At 43.5% G+C, this 14,663-nt stretch overlaps 1 protein-coding gene across 3 annotated transcripts in view; it reads left to right on the forward strand.

Moving 5' to 3' along the window:
- The window catches only part of prkag2a (protein kinase, AMP-activated, gamma 2 non-catalytic subunit a), a 508,879-nt gene that overhangs the window by 446,346 nt on the left and 47,870 nt on the right, over positions 1 to 14,663 (forward strand). For all 3 annotated transcript variants that reach the window (XM_072254087.1, XM_072254086.1, XM_072254089.1), the window contains one exon: positions 13,783 to 13,828. In XM_072254087.1, coding sequence (XP_072110188.1) covers positions 13,783 to 13,828 — 46 coding nt within the window. The remainder of the gene's footprint in view (positions 1 to 13,782; positions 13,829 to 14,663) is intronic.

The raw sequence follows: 14,663 nt of genomic DNA on the forward strand, positions 1-14,663 counted from the left end.
ATATTTGGTAAGAGCTGCCAGAAGTAGTGGTTGAGGACAGCACATCATCAACATTTAAAAGCCTTCTAGATAAGTACACGGATGGGAGAGGTTTCGAGAACTCGGGGCCAAGCTCAGGCAGGTGGGACTATCTTACTGAGCAACATAGTCAGCATGGATGAGTTGGGTCGAAGGGCCGGTTTCACAACTGATTACTTGTGACAGTTGACACAGACTGAATCTTGCACCACAAATGGTAAGACTTGATCTGAGGTGACAGATGACAGAAGTAGAGCATGAAGACATTTAGACGGCTATGGACCAAATCTGGGCAGGTGGGACTAAAACATGCACAGTACACACCATTTGACCCACAATGTGGTTCTGACCTTTTAACCTACTTGAAGTTCAACTTAACCCTTCCTTCCCAAATAGCCCTCCATTTTTCTTTCATCCATGTGTCTATCTTAGAGTACCCTAATGTTTCGGCCTCTACCACCAGCCCTGGCACTGTATTCCATGCACTTGCCACTTTCTGGCGGGGGTGGGGGTGGGGAAGGCTACTTCTGATAACCCCCCCCCCCCCATACTTTCCTCCAATCACTTTAAAACTACATCCTCTCACGTTATCCATTGCCGCCCTGGGAAAAAGTCTCTGACTACCCATTCTATCTATGCCTCTTCTTATCCTTTTTCACTCCGCAGTGAAAAACCCTAGCTTGCTCAATCTTTCCTTATAAGAAATGTTTTCTAATCCAGGCAGCATCCTCTGCACCCTCTCTAAGCTTCCACATACTTCCTCTAATGAAGCAGCCAGAACTGAAGCCAACACACCATATGCCTTCTTAACCACCGTCTCAGCTTGCATGGCAACCTTGAAGGATCTATGGAAGTGGATCCCAGAAGCTTTTAGTTCCTTTCCACTGATAGGAATCCTGTCATTAACCCTGCATTCAGCCTTCAAGTTTGACCTTCCAAATTGTCTCAACTTGACATCGAACCCCGATGCCACTTCTCAGTCAAGCTGTTCATCCTGTCGATGTCCTCTTGTAACCTGCAACAATCTACAGGTAGCTTACTGGACAACATGTTCAGATGGTTGTTTCTGTGCTGTGTGACTCTGACCTGAGGCATGACTAGGAGAGGGCAGTGCAGATAGATAAGACAGACCATGGGTCCTTTGTGCCAGGAGGTTTAGAGTAGTAAAACAGGAAGCGAATGTTGAACACATGTGCATGCACGGTCAACCTTGGTAGCAGTTGGGCATGATGTGCAACTTTGGAATCATTTGGACCAATCTCTGGCAAGGATGGAGGTCAGGTCTTGTTAAAGTAAAATATCCAAATACGTTAGCACCATTTTTATTATGTTAGGCCATTCACGCAATGTGGATGCTACCATCAAATTTAGTATTTATTACCCATTTCTAATTGTCCCAGAACTGAGGAAGCAATTAAGAATCAGTATTTTATATCTAGAGTTGCATGTAGGCCAGAAGAGGTAAAGATGGCACATTAGTGAACCAGAGAGATTTTAATGAAAATATAGTAATTTCATAGATACTACTAAACCAGCTTTTTTATTTTGATTAATTTATTTTGAATTAAAATTCTCCAGCTGCAGTGAGGCTTGAGTTTGTATCTCTGGATCAATGACCTTGATCTCTGGATGCTCATCCGATCAAATAAAGACCACACCAACAACTGCAGTCTCTTCACTGCAGTCGATGGTAAGGTCTTTATTTGAAGATATTTTTTGTTAGTTGGCTGAGGGACTTTATATTTTTGGCTTTTATAGAAAGTGGCTGTTACTGGATCAATGAATTATAATTCCTTTCCAATCTACAGATCTTGCCTGCCTGTCATTTTCATACAAAGATGTAAAAAAGGATATTAATACAGAGGAAAACATTTATCTCAGTCCTTGGAGAGTATTTCTGGGTGAGGATTAGCTATTATTAAAGAAGGCTTTAAGAATTTAGGATTTATTTTCCATTAGAGATGTGACCAAAGGTGTTATAAAATTAGAATTTTTGTAAAATTAATGATTGTGTCCACTCTTCTGAAGCACTGCAGCAAGAGGACATTAATCATTCAAATGTTACCGTCACTTGTTTATTGCCATTTCTTTCAGTGCAGATTCCCTATCAAAACTTGTTCCTGCTTTTTACTTTGATTATTTTAAGTAAATTTAAGACCCTCGTTTCAGGTGAAACTGAACAGTCTTAATATAAAAATCTACCATGTTATGATCACTCTTGCTTAACTACTGGATTAGTAATGAGCTCTTTCTCATTACATTGCTAGTTCAGGAGTTGTTTCATAGAACAAAGAACAGTACAGCACAGTACAGGCCTTTTGGCCCATAATGTTGTGCCAACCTTTTAACCTGCTCTAAGATCAATGTAACCCTTCGCTTCCACATAGCTTTCCATTTTCCTTTCATCCATGTGCCTACCTAGGAGCCACTTAAATGTCCCTAATGTATCTGTCTCTACCACTACCTCTAGCAGAGCTTATCACACATCCACCACTCTGTATGAAAAAATCCCTTAATTCCGATATGCCACTGTACTTTCCTCCAATCACTTTATAATTATGTCCCCTTGATATAATGATCCTAAATATTATGTGAATTTGTCTTTCATGTTATTATTACAAATTCACTTTGTCCTGATGGTGTATGAGCAAGCCCATGATTTTATTTATTTGTTTATCTATCTATCTATTTATGTATTGAGATACAGCGCAAAACAGGTCCTTCCCACTCTTCTGGCCGCGCCGGCCAGCAACCCACCGATTTAACCCTAGCCTTATCATGGATGATTTACAGTGATCAATTAACCTACCAACTGGTACATCTTTGGACTGTAGAAGGAAACTGGAGCACCGAGAGGAAACCACAGGTTTACAGGAGAACATACAGACTCCTTCAGGACAGAGGCAGGAAATGAGCCCAGGTCACTGGTGCTGTAAAGCATTGTGCTAACCACTACATTACCACGCCACCCTTGTTTACTACTTGTTACATGTGCCACTAATTTTTGGCTTTACACTATACCCAGTTCCCACCGTTGTTCATGGCCATTTGCCATTTAATATTCCAAACTAAGACACTTTACATATGTTTGCTGCCTTATCCCATCTTTTCTGGGTTTTACTGTCTTAAATGACGTGAAATTGTTTTGCGGCAGCAATACAGAACAAAGGTATATTACTATAAATTACAAAATAAATACATTGTGAAAAGAAAAGGAATAATGATGTAGTGTTCATAGGTTTAGGGACCATTCAGAAATCTGATGGCAGAGGAAAAGAAGCTATTTTGAATTGTTGAGTTTGGATCGTTAGACTCCTATACTACCTCCTCGTGGTAATGAGAGGAAGGCACGTCCCGAATTATGAGGGTCCTTAATGATAGATGCCGCTCCTCAGACGCCATCTCTTGAATATGTCCTCGATGGTTGGGAGGGTTGTGCCTTTACTGGAGCTGATAGAATCTACAACCCCTTGCAGTCTCTGCTGATTCTGTACATTGAAGCCTTCATAATGCAACCATTTTTAAAGTTAAAGTCTGTCCCAAGCCTTATGCCAGTTTCTGTAGCGTGGAGCAACTGAGAGTACGAGACTCCCCCCCCCCCCCCCCCCCCCCGAATAGGACGGCAGTCTATCGCGAGGTTAACCCCCAGCCATTTGCCAGTACCCATTTTCAGCTGTGTGTGGTTAAGTGCCTTGCTCAAAGACACAGCACGCTGCCTTGGCCGAGACTCGAACCCACGACCTTCAGATCATGAGCCCAATGCCCTGAACACTTGGCCACGTACTACACTGATGCAACCATATTTCTATGGAAATTTGCAAGAATCTTTTTTTTAGATTATGAGAACACTCAGTCCTCTTTTATTGTCATTTAAAAATGCATACATGCATTAAGAAATAATACAATGTTTCACCGGAGTGATATCACAGAAAACAGGACAAACCAAAGACTATCACTGACAGAACCACATAATTATAACATATAGTTACAGCAGTGCAAAACAATACCATAATTTGATGAAGAATAAACCGTGGGCACGGTAAATAAAGTCTCAAAAGTCCCCGAGTCCCCGATAGCAGGCGGCAAAAGGGAGAAACTCCCTGCCATAAACCTCCAGGCACCGTCAACTTGCCGATGCCTTGGAAGCAGCCAACCACAGCCAACACTGAGTCCATCCATCCGAAAGCTTTGAGCTTCCGACCAGCCTCTCCGATACAGCCTCCTGAGTGCCATCCTCTGCCGAGCGCCTTCGACCTCGCCCCGGCTGTTGAAACACGCAAAGCCGAGGAATTTGGGGCCTTCTGCTCCAGAGATTCCGGTTACCATACAGTAGCAGCGGCGGCAAAGCGGGCATTTCAGAAGTTTTCCAGATGTTCCTCCATACACTCACGTCTGTCTCCATCAAATCAGAATTGTGCTCGGTCCCCTACTTGACAGATAACAGGCATCACCACCAAAGTGTCCGCGCGCGCTGCCGTCACGCCGCCATCTTCTCCTCCTCCCAAATCTTTGTTGACATACCAAATCTCCTTAAATTCCTAATGCCGGAGCCACTGATTTGCCTTTTTTGTGATATCCTCATTATATTGGGTTCAAGCTAGATCTCCTGAAATGTTGATACCCAGGAACTTGAAGCAGCTCACCCTTTCCACCTGTGACCACTCAAAGAGTGTATTCCCAGCTTCCCCTTTCTGAAGGTGTTGTGACACCATTCACTAGGCCAATCTATCTCACCCCTGTATGCCTCTCATCGCTATTTGAGATTTTACTACCAATAGTGTTTATCAGGACTGCCCCTCCTCCATTTTGCCTATCCTGATGAACCAGATCACGACCTGGTTCACATCATGCCCTTGTATAAGCCCAAAGTACAGCAAAAGCTAGCTACTGCTAAGATAGTAAAGAAATGGCCTCCAGAGGCCATCAAGCCCTTGAAGGGCTGCTTTGAGGTTACTGACCGGAATGTGCTTCGTGAACCACATTAACGGACATTAATGGACTTACAGGTTGTATCACGTATCAGTGGCTACATCAGCTTCTGTGTGGATACTGCAATACAATCAAGGACTGTTTGCTGCTTCCCTAACAACAAACCATGGGTCACCAATAATCTAAGGACTCCTCTCAACCGCAAAAAGAGAGCCTTTGGATCAGGAGACAGGGGAATTGAAATGTGTGCAGAGGGAGCTAAAGGAGAAGATCAAGGTGGCTAAAGAGGAATACTGGAGAGATCTAGAGAACAACCTTCGGCAGAGTAGCACACGGGAGGTGCTGAAAGGCATGAAGAATATCACTGGCTTCAGTCAGCCTAGCTGTAAAGCCTTACAATGCAGCCATGAATGGACTAATGTATTAAACCAATTCTTCAACAGGGTTGATAGTTGCCCTCCTGTTCACACCCCCCTCAGCACACCAGTCCAGGTGCCGAAGCACCCAGTGCTCCCTCTGCACCAACACGTCCCCTACTCCCTCCATCCCCCTCCAATTCAACACGTGGATGAATTACACAGGCTACCACTATCTACATGCCCTACTTGCCCTGCACCTACCATCTACACATCTACATACTAACTGCTATTGTCCCAATCTTCAGCTCCGCTAGCCCACATCTCCCATCAACTCCCCAGTCATCATGGACTCCCCTTCATTACTGAGCAGGTGAGAAGGGCTCTGGGGAAACTCAGGCACGGCAAAGCATTGGGACTGGATGGTGTGACCCTAGGGTCCTGAAGGAGTGTGCTGAGCAGTTGTGTGGAGTTCTCCAGCACATTTTCAGTATTAGTCTCAGCCTGAAAAGGGTCTTGACTGTGTGGAAAACACCATGTGTGGTCCCAGTACACAAGAAGGGCCGACCAAAAGTCTTGAATGACTACTCTCCAGTGGCCCTGCCCTCATACATCATGAAGGCCCTAGAGAGTCTGGTCCTGGCTCATGTCTGACCCATGGTCAGATCAGTCCTTGATCCCCTGCAGCTTGCCTACCAGGAGCAAAATAGAGTTGACAATGCTGTCATCTACCCGTTGAACAGAGCCTACTCCCATTTGGATAAGCAGGGAAGCACTGAGAGGATCATGTTTTTTGATTTCTCAAGTTCCTTCAATACCATACAGCCCTCATTGCTGGGGGAAAGCTCTGTTCAGTGCAGGTTGGCACTTCCATTGCATCCTGGATGATGGTCTACCTGACCGGCAGACCACAGTGTGTGTGGCTTCAGAGCTGTGTGTCAGACATGGCTATAAGTAGCACTGGGGCCCCACAGGGGGCTGTATTGGCTCCCTTCCTGTTTACCCTGTATACCTCAGACTTTAGATACAACACTGAGTCATGTCATCTGCAGAAATTCTCTGATGACTCAGCAATAGTTGGGTGTATGAAAGGAGGATGGGACAATGAGTACAGAGGGCCCTGGTGGAAAACTTTGTCAAATGATGCAAACAGAATCATCTACAGCTCAACATTAGTAAGACAAAGGAGATGGTGATGGACTTTAGGAAGACTGCTCCCTGTTAATCATTGATGGGTGAGGACGTGGATGTGGTGAGGACCTACAAGTACCTGGGATAACACCTGGATGACAGATTTGAGTGGAGCACCAACACAGAGGCTGTGTACAAGAAAGGCCAGAGTCGCCTCTACTTCCTGAGGATACTGAGGCCCTTTGGGGTATGCAGGTCACTCCTTCACATGTTCTACCAATCTGTCGCCAACAGTCCAGTCTTCTATGCGGTGGTGTGCTGGGCCAATGGCATCAACACGGGTGACGCCAACAAGCTCAATAAACTGACTAGAAAGATTGGCTGTGTTATAGGAGTTAAACTGGACACACTGGAGGCTAGAACAAAGGACCCAACGGAAAATTCTGGCAATTCTGAACAATGTTTCTCACCCTCTGCATGCCACTTTGGCTGAACAGAGGAGCACTTTTAGTGATAGACTAAGACAACTGTGCCGCTCCAAAGAGCACTATATGAGGTCATTAGGCTCTACAATGAGTCAGCCAGGGAAGTGATGACCCCTTCCTATTACACCATTTGTGGTAAATTATTTTTTATTCTTTCTACTTCTCTTCTAATATTTGTATATCTGTGCACTTGTAATGGTACAGTGACACTGTAATTTCCTTTGGGATCATTAAAGTATTTATCTATCTTTTTAAAAAGTTAATTAAATTGGAATATTTATTCTCAGCCTTAATACCATATTAATGTACAGTACAGAACCAGGCCCTTTGACCCATCTTGTCTGTGCCTGTCTACATTAATCCTATTTTCCCACTTTATGTCCATATTCTATACCTACCCAAGCTAAGTACTTGTGCAAATGCCTTTTAAACATTATATCTGCCCCTGCCACCTCTTCTAGCAGTTTTTTCCAGATATTCACTGCCCTTCATGTGGAAAAACTTGCCCCCAGACCTCTTCAAAAATTCTCCTGTCCTCCTTAGACCTGTGCCTTCTAGGTAGATATATAGATACTTTTTAATCCCAAAGGAAATTAGTGTCACAGTAGGATTACACGTGCACAGATATACAAATATTAGAAGAGAAGTAAGAAAGAAAAAAGTTACCTTAAAAATAAGGTGTACAAGATTTACAAGGCAAAGATTAAAAGATTTGCAAGTTCACACTGATAAGGTAGTAGTACAAGAATTACCACAAAATTATACAGTAATGGGTGAACATTCACACCATCCAGATAAGAAGTAATGGTAGTATTGCACAGGGTGTGGTAAACAGAGCTTTAACAGAACTTAATAACAGTCTGGCAGGAGGGGGTCATCGCTTCCCGGCTATAGGTTGACTCATTATAGAGCCTAATGGCCAAGGATAAGAATGACCTCATATAGTGCCCTTTGGAGCGGCGCAGTTGTCTTACTCTTATTACTAAAAGAGCTCCTCTGTTCAGCTATGGTGGCATGCAGAGGGTGAGAAATGTCCAGAACTGCCAGGATTTTTGGGAGGGTCCTTTGTTCTATCACAGCTTCAGTATACACATCAAAGTTGCTGGTGAACGCAGCAGGCCAGGCAGCATCTGTAGGAAGAGGTGCAGTCGACGTTTCAGGCCGAGACCCTTCGTCAGGACTAACTGAAGGAAGAGTGAGTAAGGGATTTGAAAGTGGGAGGGGGAGGGGGAGATCCAAAATGATAGGAGAAGACAGGAGGGGGAGGGATAGAGCCAAGAGCTGGACAGGTGATAGGCAAAAGGGGATACGAGAGGATCATGGGACAGGAGGTCCGGGAAGAAAGACGGGGGGGGGGGACCCAGAGGATGGGCAAGAGGTATATTCAGAGGGACAGAGGGAGAAAAAGGAGAGTGAGAGAAAGAATGTGTGCATAAAAATAAGTAACAGATGGGTTACGAGGGGGAGGTGGGGCCTAGCGGAAGTTAGAGAAGTCGATGTTCATGCCATCAGGTTGGAGGCTACCCAGACGGAATATAAGGTGTTGTTCCTCCAACCTGAGTGTGGCTTCATCTTTACAGTAGAGGAGGCCGTGGATAGACATGTCAGAATGGGAATGGGATGTGGAATTAAAATGTGTGGCCACTGGGGGATCCTGCTTTCTCTGGCGGACAGAGGGTAGATGTTCAGCAAAGCGGTCTCCCAGTCTGCGTCGGGTCTCGCCAATATATAAAAGGCCACATCGGGAGCACCGGACACAGTATATCACCCCAGTCGACTCACAGGTGAAGTGTTGCCTCACCTGGAAGGACTGTTTGGGGCCCTGAATGGTGGTAAGGGAGGAAGTGTAAGGGCATGTGTAACACTTGTTCCGCTTACACGGATAAGTGCCAAGAGGGAGATCAGTGGGGAGGGATGGGGGGGACGAATGGACAAGGGAGTTGTGTAGGGAGCAATCCCTGCGGAATGCAGAGAGAGGGGGGGAGGGAAAGATGTGCTTAGTGGTGGGATCCCGTTGGAGGTGGCGGAAGTTATGGAGAATAATATGTTGGTCCCGGAGGCTGGTGGGGTGGTAGGTGAGGATCAGGGGAACCCTATTCCTAGTGGGGTGGTGGGAGGATGGAGTGAGAGCAGATGTACGTGAAATGGGGGAGATGCGTTTAAGAGCAGAGTTGATAGTGGAGGAAGGGAAGCCCCTTTCTTTAAAAAATGAAGACATCTCCCTCACCCTAGAATGAAAAGCCTCATCCTGAGAGCAGGTGCGGCGGAGACGGAGGAATTGCGAGAAGGGGATGGCGTTTTTGCAAGAGACACGGTGAGAAGAGGAATAGTCCAGATAGCTGTGAGAGTCAGTAGGCTTATAGTAGACATCAGTGGATAAGCTGTCTCCAGAGACAGAGACAGAAAGATCTAGAAAGGGAAGGGAGGTGTCGGAAATGGACCAGGTAAACTTGAGGGCAGGGTGAAAGTTGGAGGCAAAGTTAATAAAGTCAACGAATTCTGCATGCGTGCAGGAAGCAGCGCCAATGCAGTCGTCGATATAGTGAAGGAAAAGTGGGGGACAGATACCAGAATAGGCACGGAACATAGATAGTTCCACAAACCCAACAAAAAGGCAGGCATAGCTAGGACCCATAGCTACACTTTTAGTTTGGAGGAAGTGGGAGGAGCCAAAGGAGAAATTATTAAGAGTAAGGACTAATTCTGCTAGACGGAGCAGAGTGGTGGTAGAGGGGAACTGATTCAGTATGCCCAGTTTGACTCCTGTAACAGAATCAGCTCTAGATCCCGAATTTCACTCCATGTGTCATATGAGAATTTAACTTCCCTGGATTAAATTCCATTTGCCACTGCAGCACCCAACTTCCCATCTTTTGCCCTTGGTCCCTTTGTAATTGCATCTGTGTACTGGCTGTTAGCTCATACTTAGAGATGTAAATTTGCCTATTTGCTCCCCATGCTAGTTACATTTGTATAAAGGGCTTAAAGTGTTTCCATTTTACCATTTTTCCATTTAATGGCTAATTGAATGAAGGAGTCGGAGAGTTACTTGAAGAAACAGGCCTTTTGGCCCACCATATTCAAGCCAATTATCAAGTCTACTCTCTAGTAATTCCATTCATTAGCACTTGGCCTATGGCCAACTATATTTGTGAACTAGGTTCTTACTATAATTTGCCCCGAGCTACTGTCTTGTCCATTCACATAGAACACTACAGCATTGAACAGACCCTTATGCCCATGATGTTGTGCTGACCTCTTAATCTACTCTAAACTCAATCTGACCCTTCCCTCCCACATAACCCTCCATTTTCTCTCATCTATGTGCCTGTCTAATAGTCTCTTAAATATCCCTATTGAATCTGCCTCTGCCATCACCCCTGGCAGCGCATTTCACGCACCCACCACTCTCTATGGAAAAAATTACCTCTGACGCACCCCCCCCCCCGTCACCTCCAGTGCTCCAGTCACCTTAAAATGATCAATAATCACCTTAAAATAAAATTTTCTCTAACTTTTTAATATCTCCTCCCCTGAACCATACTCCTTCCAACTAACTAATTTTAAACATTATGTACCATTCTTGTTATTCAGTTTATTAAGGATCTTCGAGTGAAACCTGTGACAGGTAGCATCTTTGTTTACCCCTAGTAAACGTGCCACTACCCCACAAAATGAAATCCTTTGTTCCAACACATTCTTTGAGCTGCACGATGTGAGGTATTGTTTTTCTTCTTGTGACCTCTGGTTGCTTCTGACACACATACCATACTGTGGGCTCTTCGTGTCATACTGAATGCTGTTCCTCACTTTGAGCTATTGTGGGCCAGGGATACTTTGAGCAAATGCTGGAAACTTTTCTTAGGTCTTTTTGAAATGGAATGTGTATTTTGGACCCTGGCATATTTCTATATGGCTATCGAAATAGGCCATTTGGCCTATTGTACCTGTGTTAGGTAACAAAGCAATCCCATTTGCTTGTAATTTAGTAACTTAGCACACTTGTCAATGCTATTTATCTAATATTGTGTGCCTGTGATGCTACTGCAAGTGTTCGTTTCATTGCACCTAGGCTTGCGCGTACTAGTGCATATGACAATAAACTTGACTTTTACATTGAGGTCAAGCAGCATGAAAGGAGGGAAACGTACAGTCAATATTTTGTGTCAAGACCCTTCATCTGGAGTTGGTTTTGGAGAGCAGCAGTCCAGATGAAGGGTCTCGATTGGAAACATCAAACTTTCCATTTCACTCTAAATCTGCTGATCTGCTGGGATCTTCCCAGCTTTTTGTGTGTTGTCCAGATTCTAACATCCACAGTCCCATGTCCCCATGCTTTTGTAACCTCATTCTCTGAGATTCTGCAATTCACCTACATAAGGAGCAGCTCACACAGGCTAGATGAGTTGCAACAGCAACTGGAATTGCAGAATATTTTGTGGGTCAGCATTTGGTTATTAGCCTGAGGTATCCTTGGCTATTGAATAAATAGAACAAGAAGCTGCGGTCAAGGATGCTACCCAGGCTGTGGTTTTATTTATATGTACAAAGTTTAAAATAAGACTTGTCATGACACAGTATTCACCCCCTCAGGTTCTTGCCAACTTCCAACAGAGTTATTGAATCAGTCCCATTTCCGTTCATTCCTTGTATCCCTGCAATGTATTCCCTCTCAAGTCACCACTGACTCTCCTTTAATTTTGCCACTTTTTTAACTAAGGGAGGGTATGTGGGAGGGAATTCGGGTGCCTGGAGGAAATCAGCATTGTCATGGTGATAATGGCAGTCTCCGCCCACAGTGTTAAGGAGATCTGCACTGAATGCAGGTCACTGGAGCTGTAGTGCCTCCATGCTGAAGATGTTAGCCTTGGAGGTACCATCAATGCTTTCTTCACCAAATGTTCTAAATTCATGCAAAGGATAAACATTCTAATGTCACAGTCCTCTGCTCAGGTGGGATCCCCGCTCTGAGGCTCTGATTACACGCATTCAATTCATTGTGTAGGCTACATTATTTCCTTCCTGATGTCAGGTTCCTAATGTACATACTACTCGCAGTGACACCACAGCCAAGAAAGCTGACCAGCACCTCTCGTTCCTCACAAGGCTAAAGAACATTGGCATGTCCCCTTTGAGCCTCTCCAATTTTTATCAATGCACATTGAATGACTCCTATCTGGACACATCACAGCTTGGAATGGCAACTACTCTGCCATGACTGGAAGAAACTGCAGTGAATTGTCAACACACCTCAGTACATCATGGAAACTCTATGTACACTTCATGCTGCCTCAGTAAATCAACCAATGTAGTTCACATCGACTTTCTTTCTTCTCCCCAATCATATCAGGCAGAAGGTACAAAAGCCTGAAAGCACATACCACCAGTCTCAAGGACAGCTTCTATCCTGCTGTTGTAGGACTATTGAATGTTTCCCTAGTTCAGTAAGAGATTTGACCTCACAATCTACCTGATTGTGACCTTGCACCTTACTGTCTATCTGCACTGCACTTGCTTTGTACCTGTAACTCTTTATTTGTATTCTGTTATTGTTTTACAGTGTACTACCTTAATGCATTGTTGTAATGAATTTACCTTTATGAATGGTTTGCAAAACAGGTTTTTCCATTGTACCTCGGTTCATGTGACAATAATAAACAGTTTTATCAGCTTCAGAGTTGCACCTCAGCAAGAGATAACTAGGTGGACAGTGGGGACATTGCAAGATGTTTTTTGAAGCTTCCTTAAAAAGGTGCAAAATTCCTCACTGACTCATGGAACTCCCTGGTGCATGAATGTTGAAATTCAAGGAGGAATATTTAAGATGTCACTAGAGATCTTGAGTTTTCTTCAAGGGCACTCATAAGCCCAGCAAAAAGGCCAAAGGAATACCCCAGCTCCCTAAACATCCACTATCCAGCCCCATTTATTGCCACCTTTCATACACATGGCAAGGTCTGTGGATTCTACATTGACCTCAGCTGCCAACTTGGAATCTCCAAAAGTCATGGAAGCAAGTCCACCATTGCCTGTTCCCTAAAATTTTTTATCATATTTTAGTTTGTTTCTTAGTTCCATGTGCATATCCTAATTTTTAATCTGACGTGATTAAATATGAATTTTGCTGTTTATCATCTCACTCAGTTGCCTGAGAAGTCACAATATAATTGTTGGACATTAAAAAGGTTTCAGTAAAGGGTGCCAAATTGTGGTATTGATCACAGGAGTTGGGTTCACTATCACCATCATACTTCTTTTTCCTCATTAGCTATCCATCGCCTCACCAAAGACTGCATAAGACTATGACATAGGAGCAGAATTAGGCCATTCATCCCATCAATCATGGCTGATTTATTATCCCTCTCAACCCCTTTCTCTTGCTTTCTTCCCGTAAACGTTCACACCTTTACTAATCAAGAACTTATCAACCTCCACTTTAAATATACCCAGTGACTTTTCGTCTACAGCTGTCTGTAGCAATTTAATTCCATACATTCACCACCCTCTGGCTAAAGAAATTCCTCCTCATCTCTGTTCTAAAGCAGCTGTGCCCTCTGGTTTTAGACTCGCCCACTACCCGCTACGGGAAACATCTCCATGTCCACTCTATCTAGGCTTTTCAATATTTGATAGATTTCAGTGAGATCCCCCCTCCCCTTCATTTTTAATTCAAATGATTGACGGATTGGACCAGTAACTTTGGTCTGTTTGTTCAATATCACTCATTGCCTTACCAATTGACCAATTTTCTACATAGTCTGCTTTGTTCAGTGGTATGCCCTTGTTCAAGTAGGAGAAAAGATAATTTGATTGACACCTTTGAGAATATTTCACTGATAAACTCTGCTTTTTCCCCATTGTAGGTACAAATCTATGAACTGGAGGAGCATAAGATTGAATCATGGCGAGGTAAGAATAACATAAATTACTTTTGACTCCCATTAATTTTCTCCAATATGTCACCTAAATGAGCCATTGTTCTTGTGTGAGCAGTGATCTCTTCCCATAACCCGGGGCTTTTATAGTCAGCTGTTATGCTGCTGCTATTGGCCTGGTTCAGATCTACAAGCATGAGCAGAGTTTACTTGTGAATCGTGGAGACTGCTTAAAAACCTAATTTAGAAACAGTTTTTAGGTTTATTGATAAGTTTAGTTATGTGCAAACTTCACAGATGTTTTGTACGGCATTTGTAAGCTACATATAAGATACAACTAAAAACCTTCTGTGGATCATTTTGTTATCCCTGTTTAAAGGAAGTTTGCCTAACCTGCAATTCCTATCATTTTCGAATTTCAGTCACATTTTGTTTACAAAGAATTTATAATCTCTGTTGAGTAACCTCAGCACTGCACTTTCAACAGTTATAACCCATAGACTGAAAACAGTTAGACTTTGACCTTGCCCAGGGTAGTTAAACTCTGTTCACTTATTTGGATATAAAAACATTGTTTTATCTTTTGAGGAAAACACAGTATTGCTTAAAATGGTATGGTATGATCCTTCTGAATCTTGCCCTTTGTGTGTGTGAGAGTAACTATGTTCTATTTCTAAGTAATTTCTTTGGCGCAAATCATTTTCCTTATTGGAAAAGTGACTGAAATTGGGCATTTGATTTCTCAAATGATATCAGAAGATGCCATAATTTGACATCAGCATTGGCAATTTATACAGCTATGCATTTCAAAGTGCTCATTTCATATTTCCACATCGTTGAAGCTGTAAAGAGAAAATATTATATTTAAT

Source organism: Mobula birostris, chromosome 3, assembly GCF_030028105.1.
Source record: "Mobula birostris isolate sMobBir1 chromosome 3, sMobBir1.hap1, whole genome shotgun sequence".
Lineage (NCBI taxonomy): Eukaryota > Metazoa > Chordata > Chondrichthyes > Myliobatiformes > Myliobatidae > Mobula > Mobula birostris.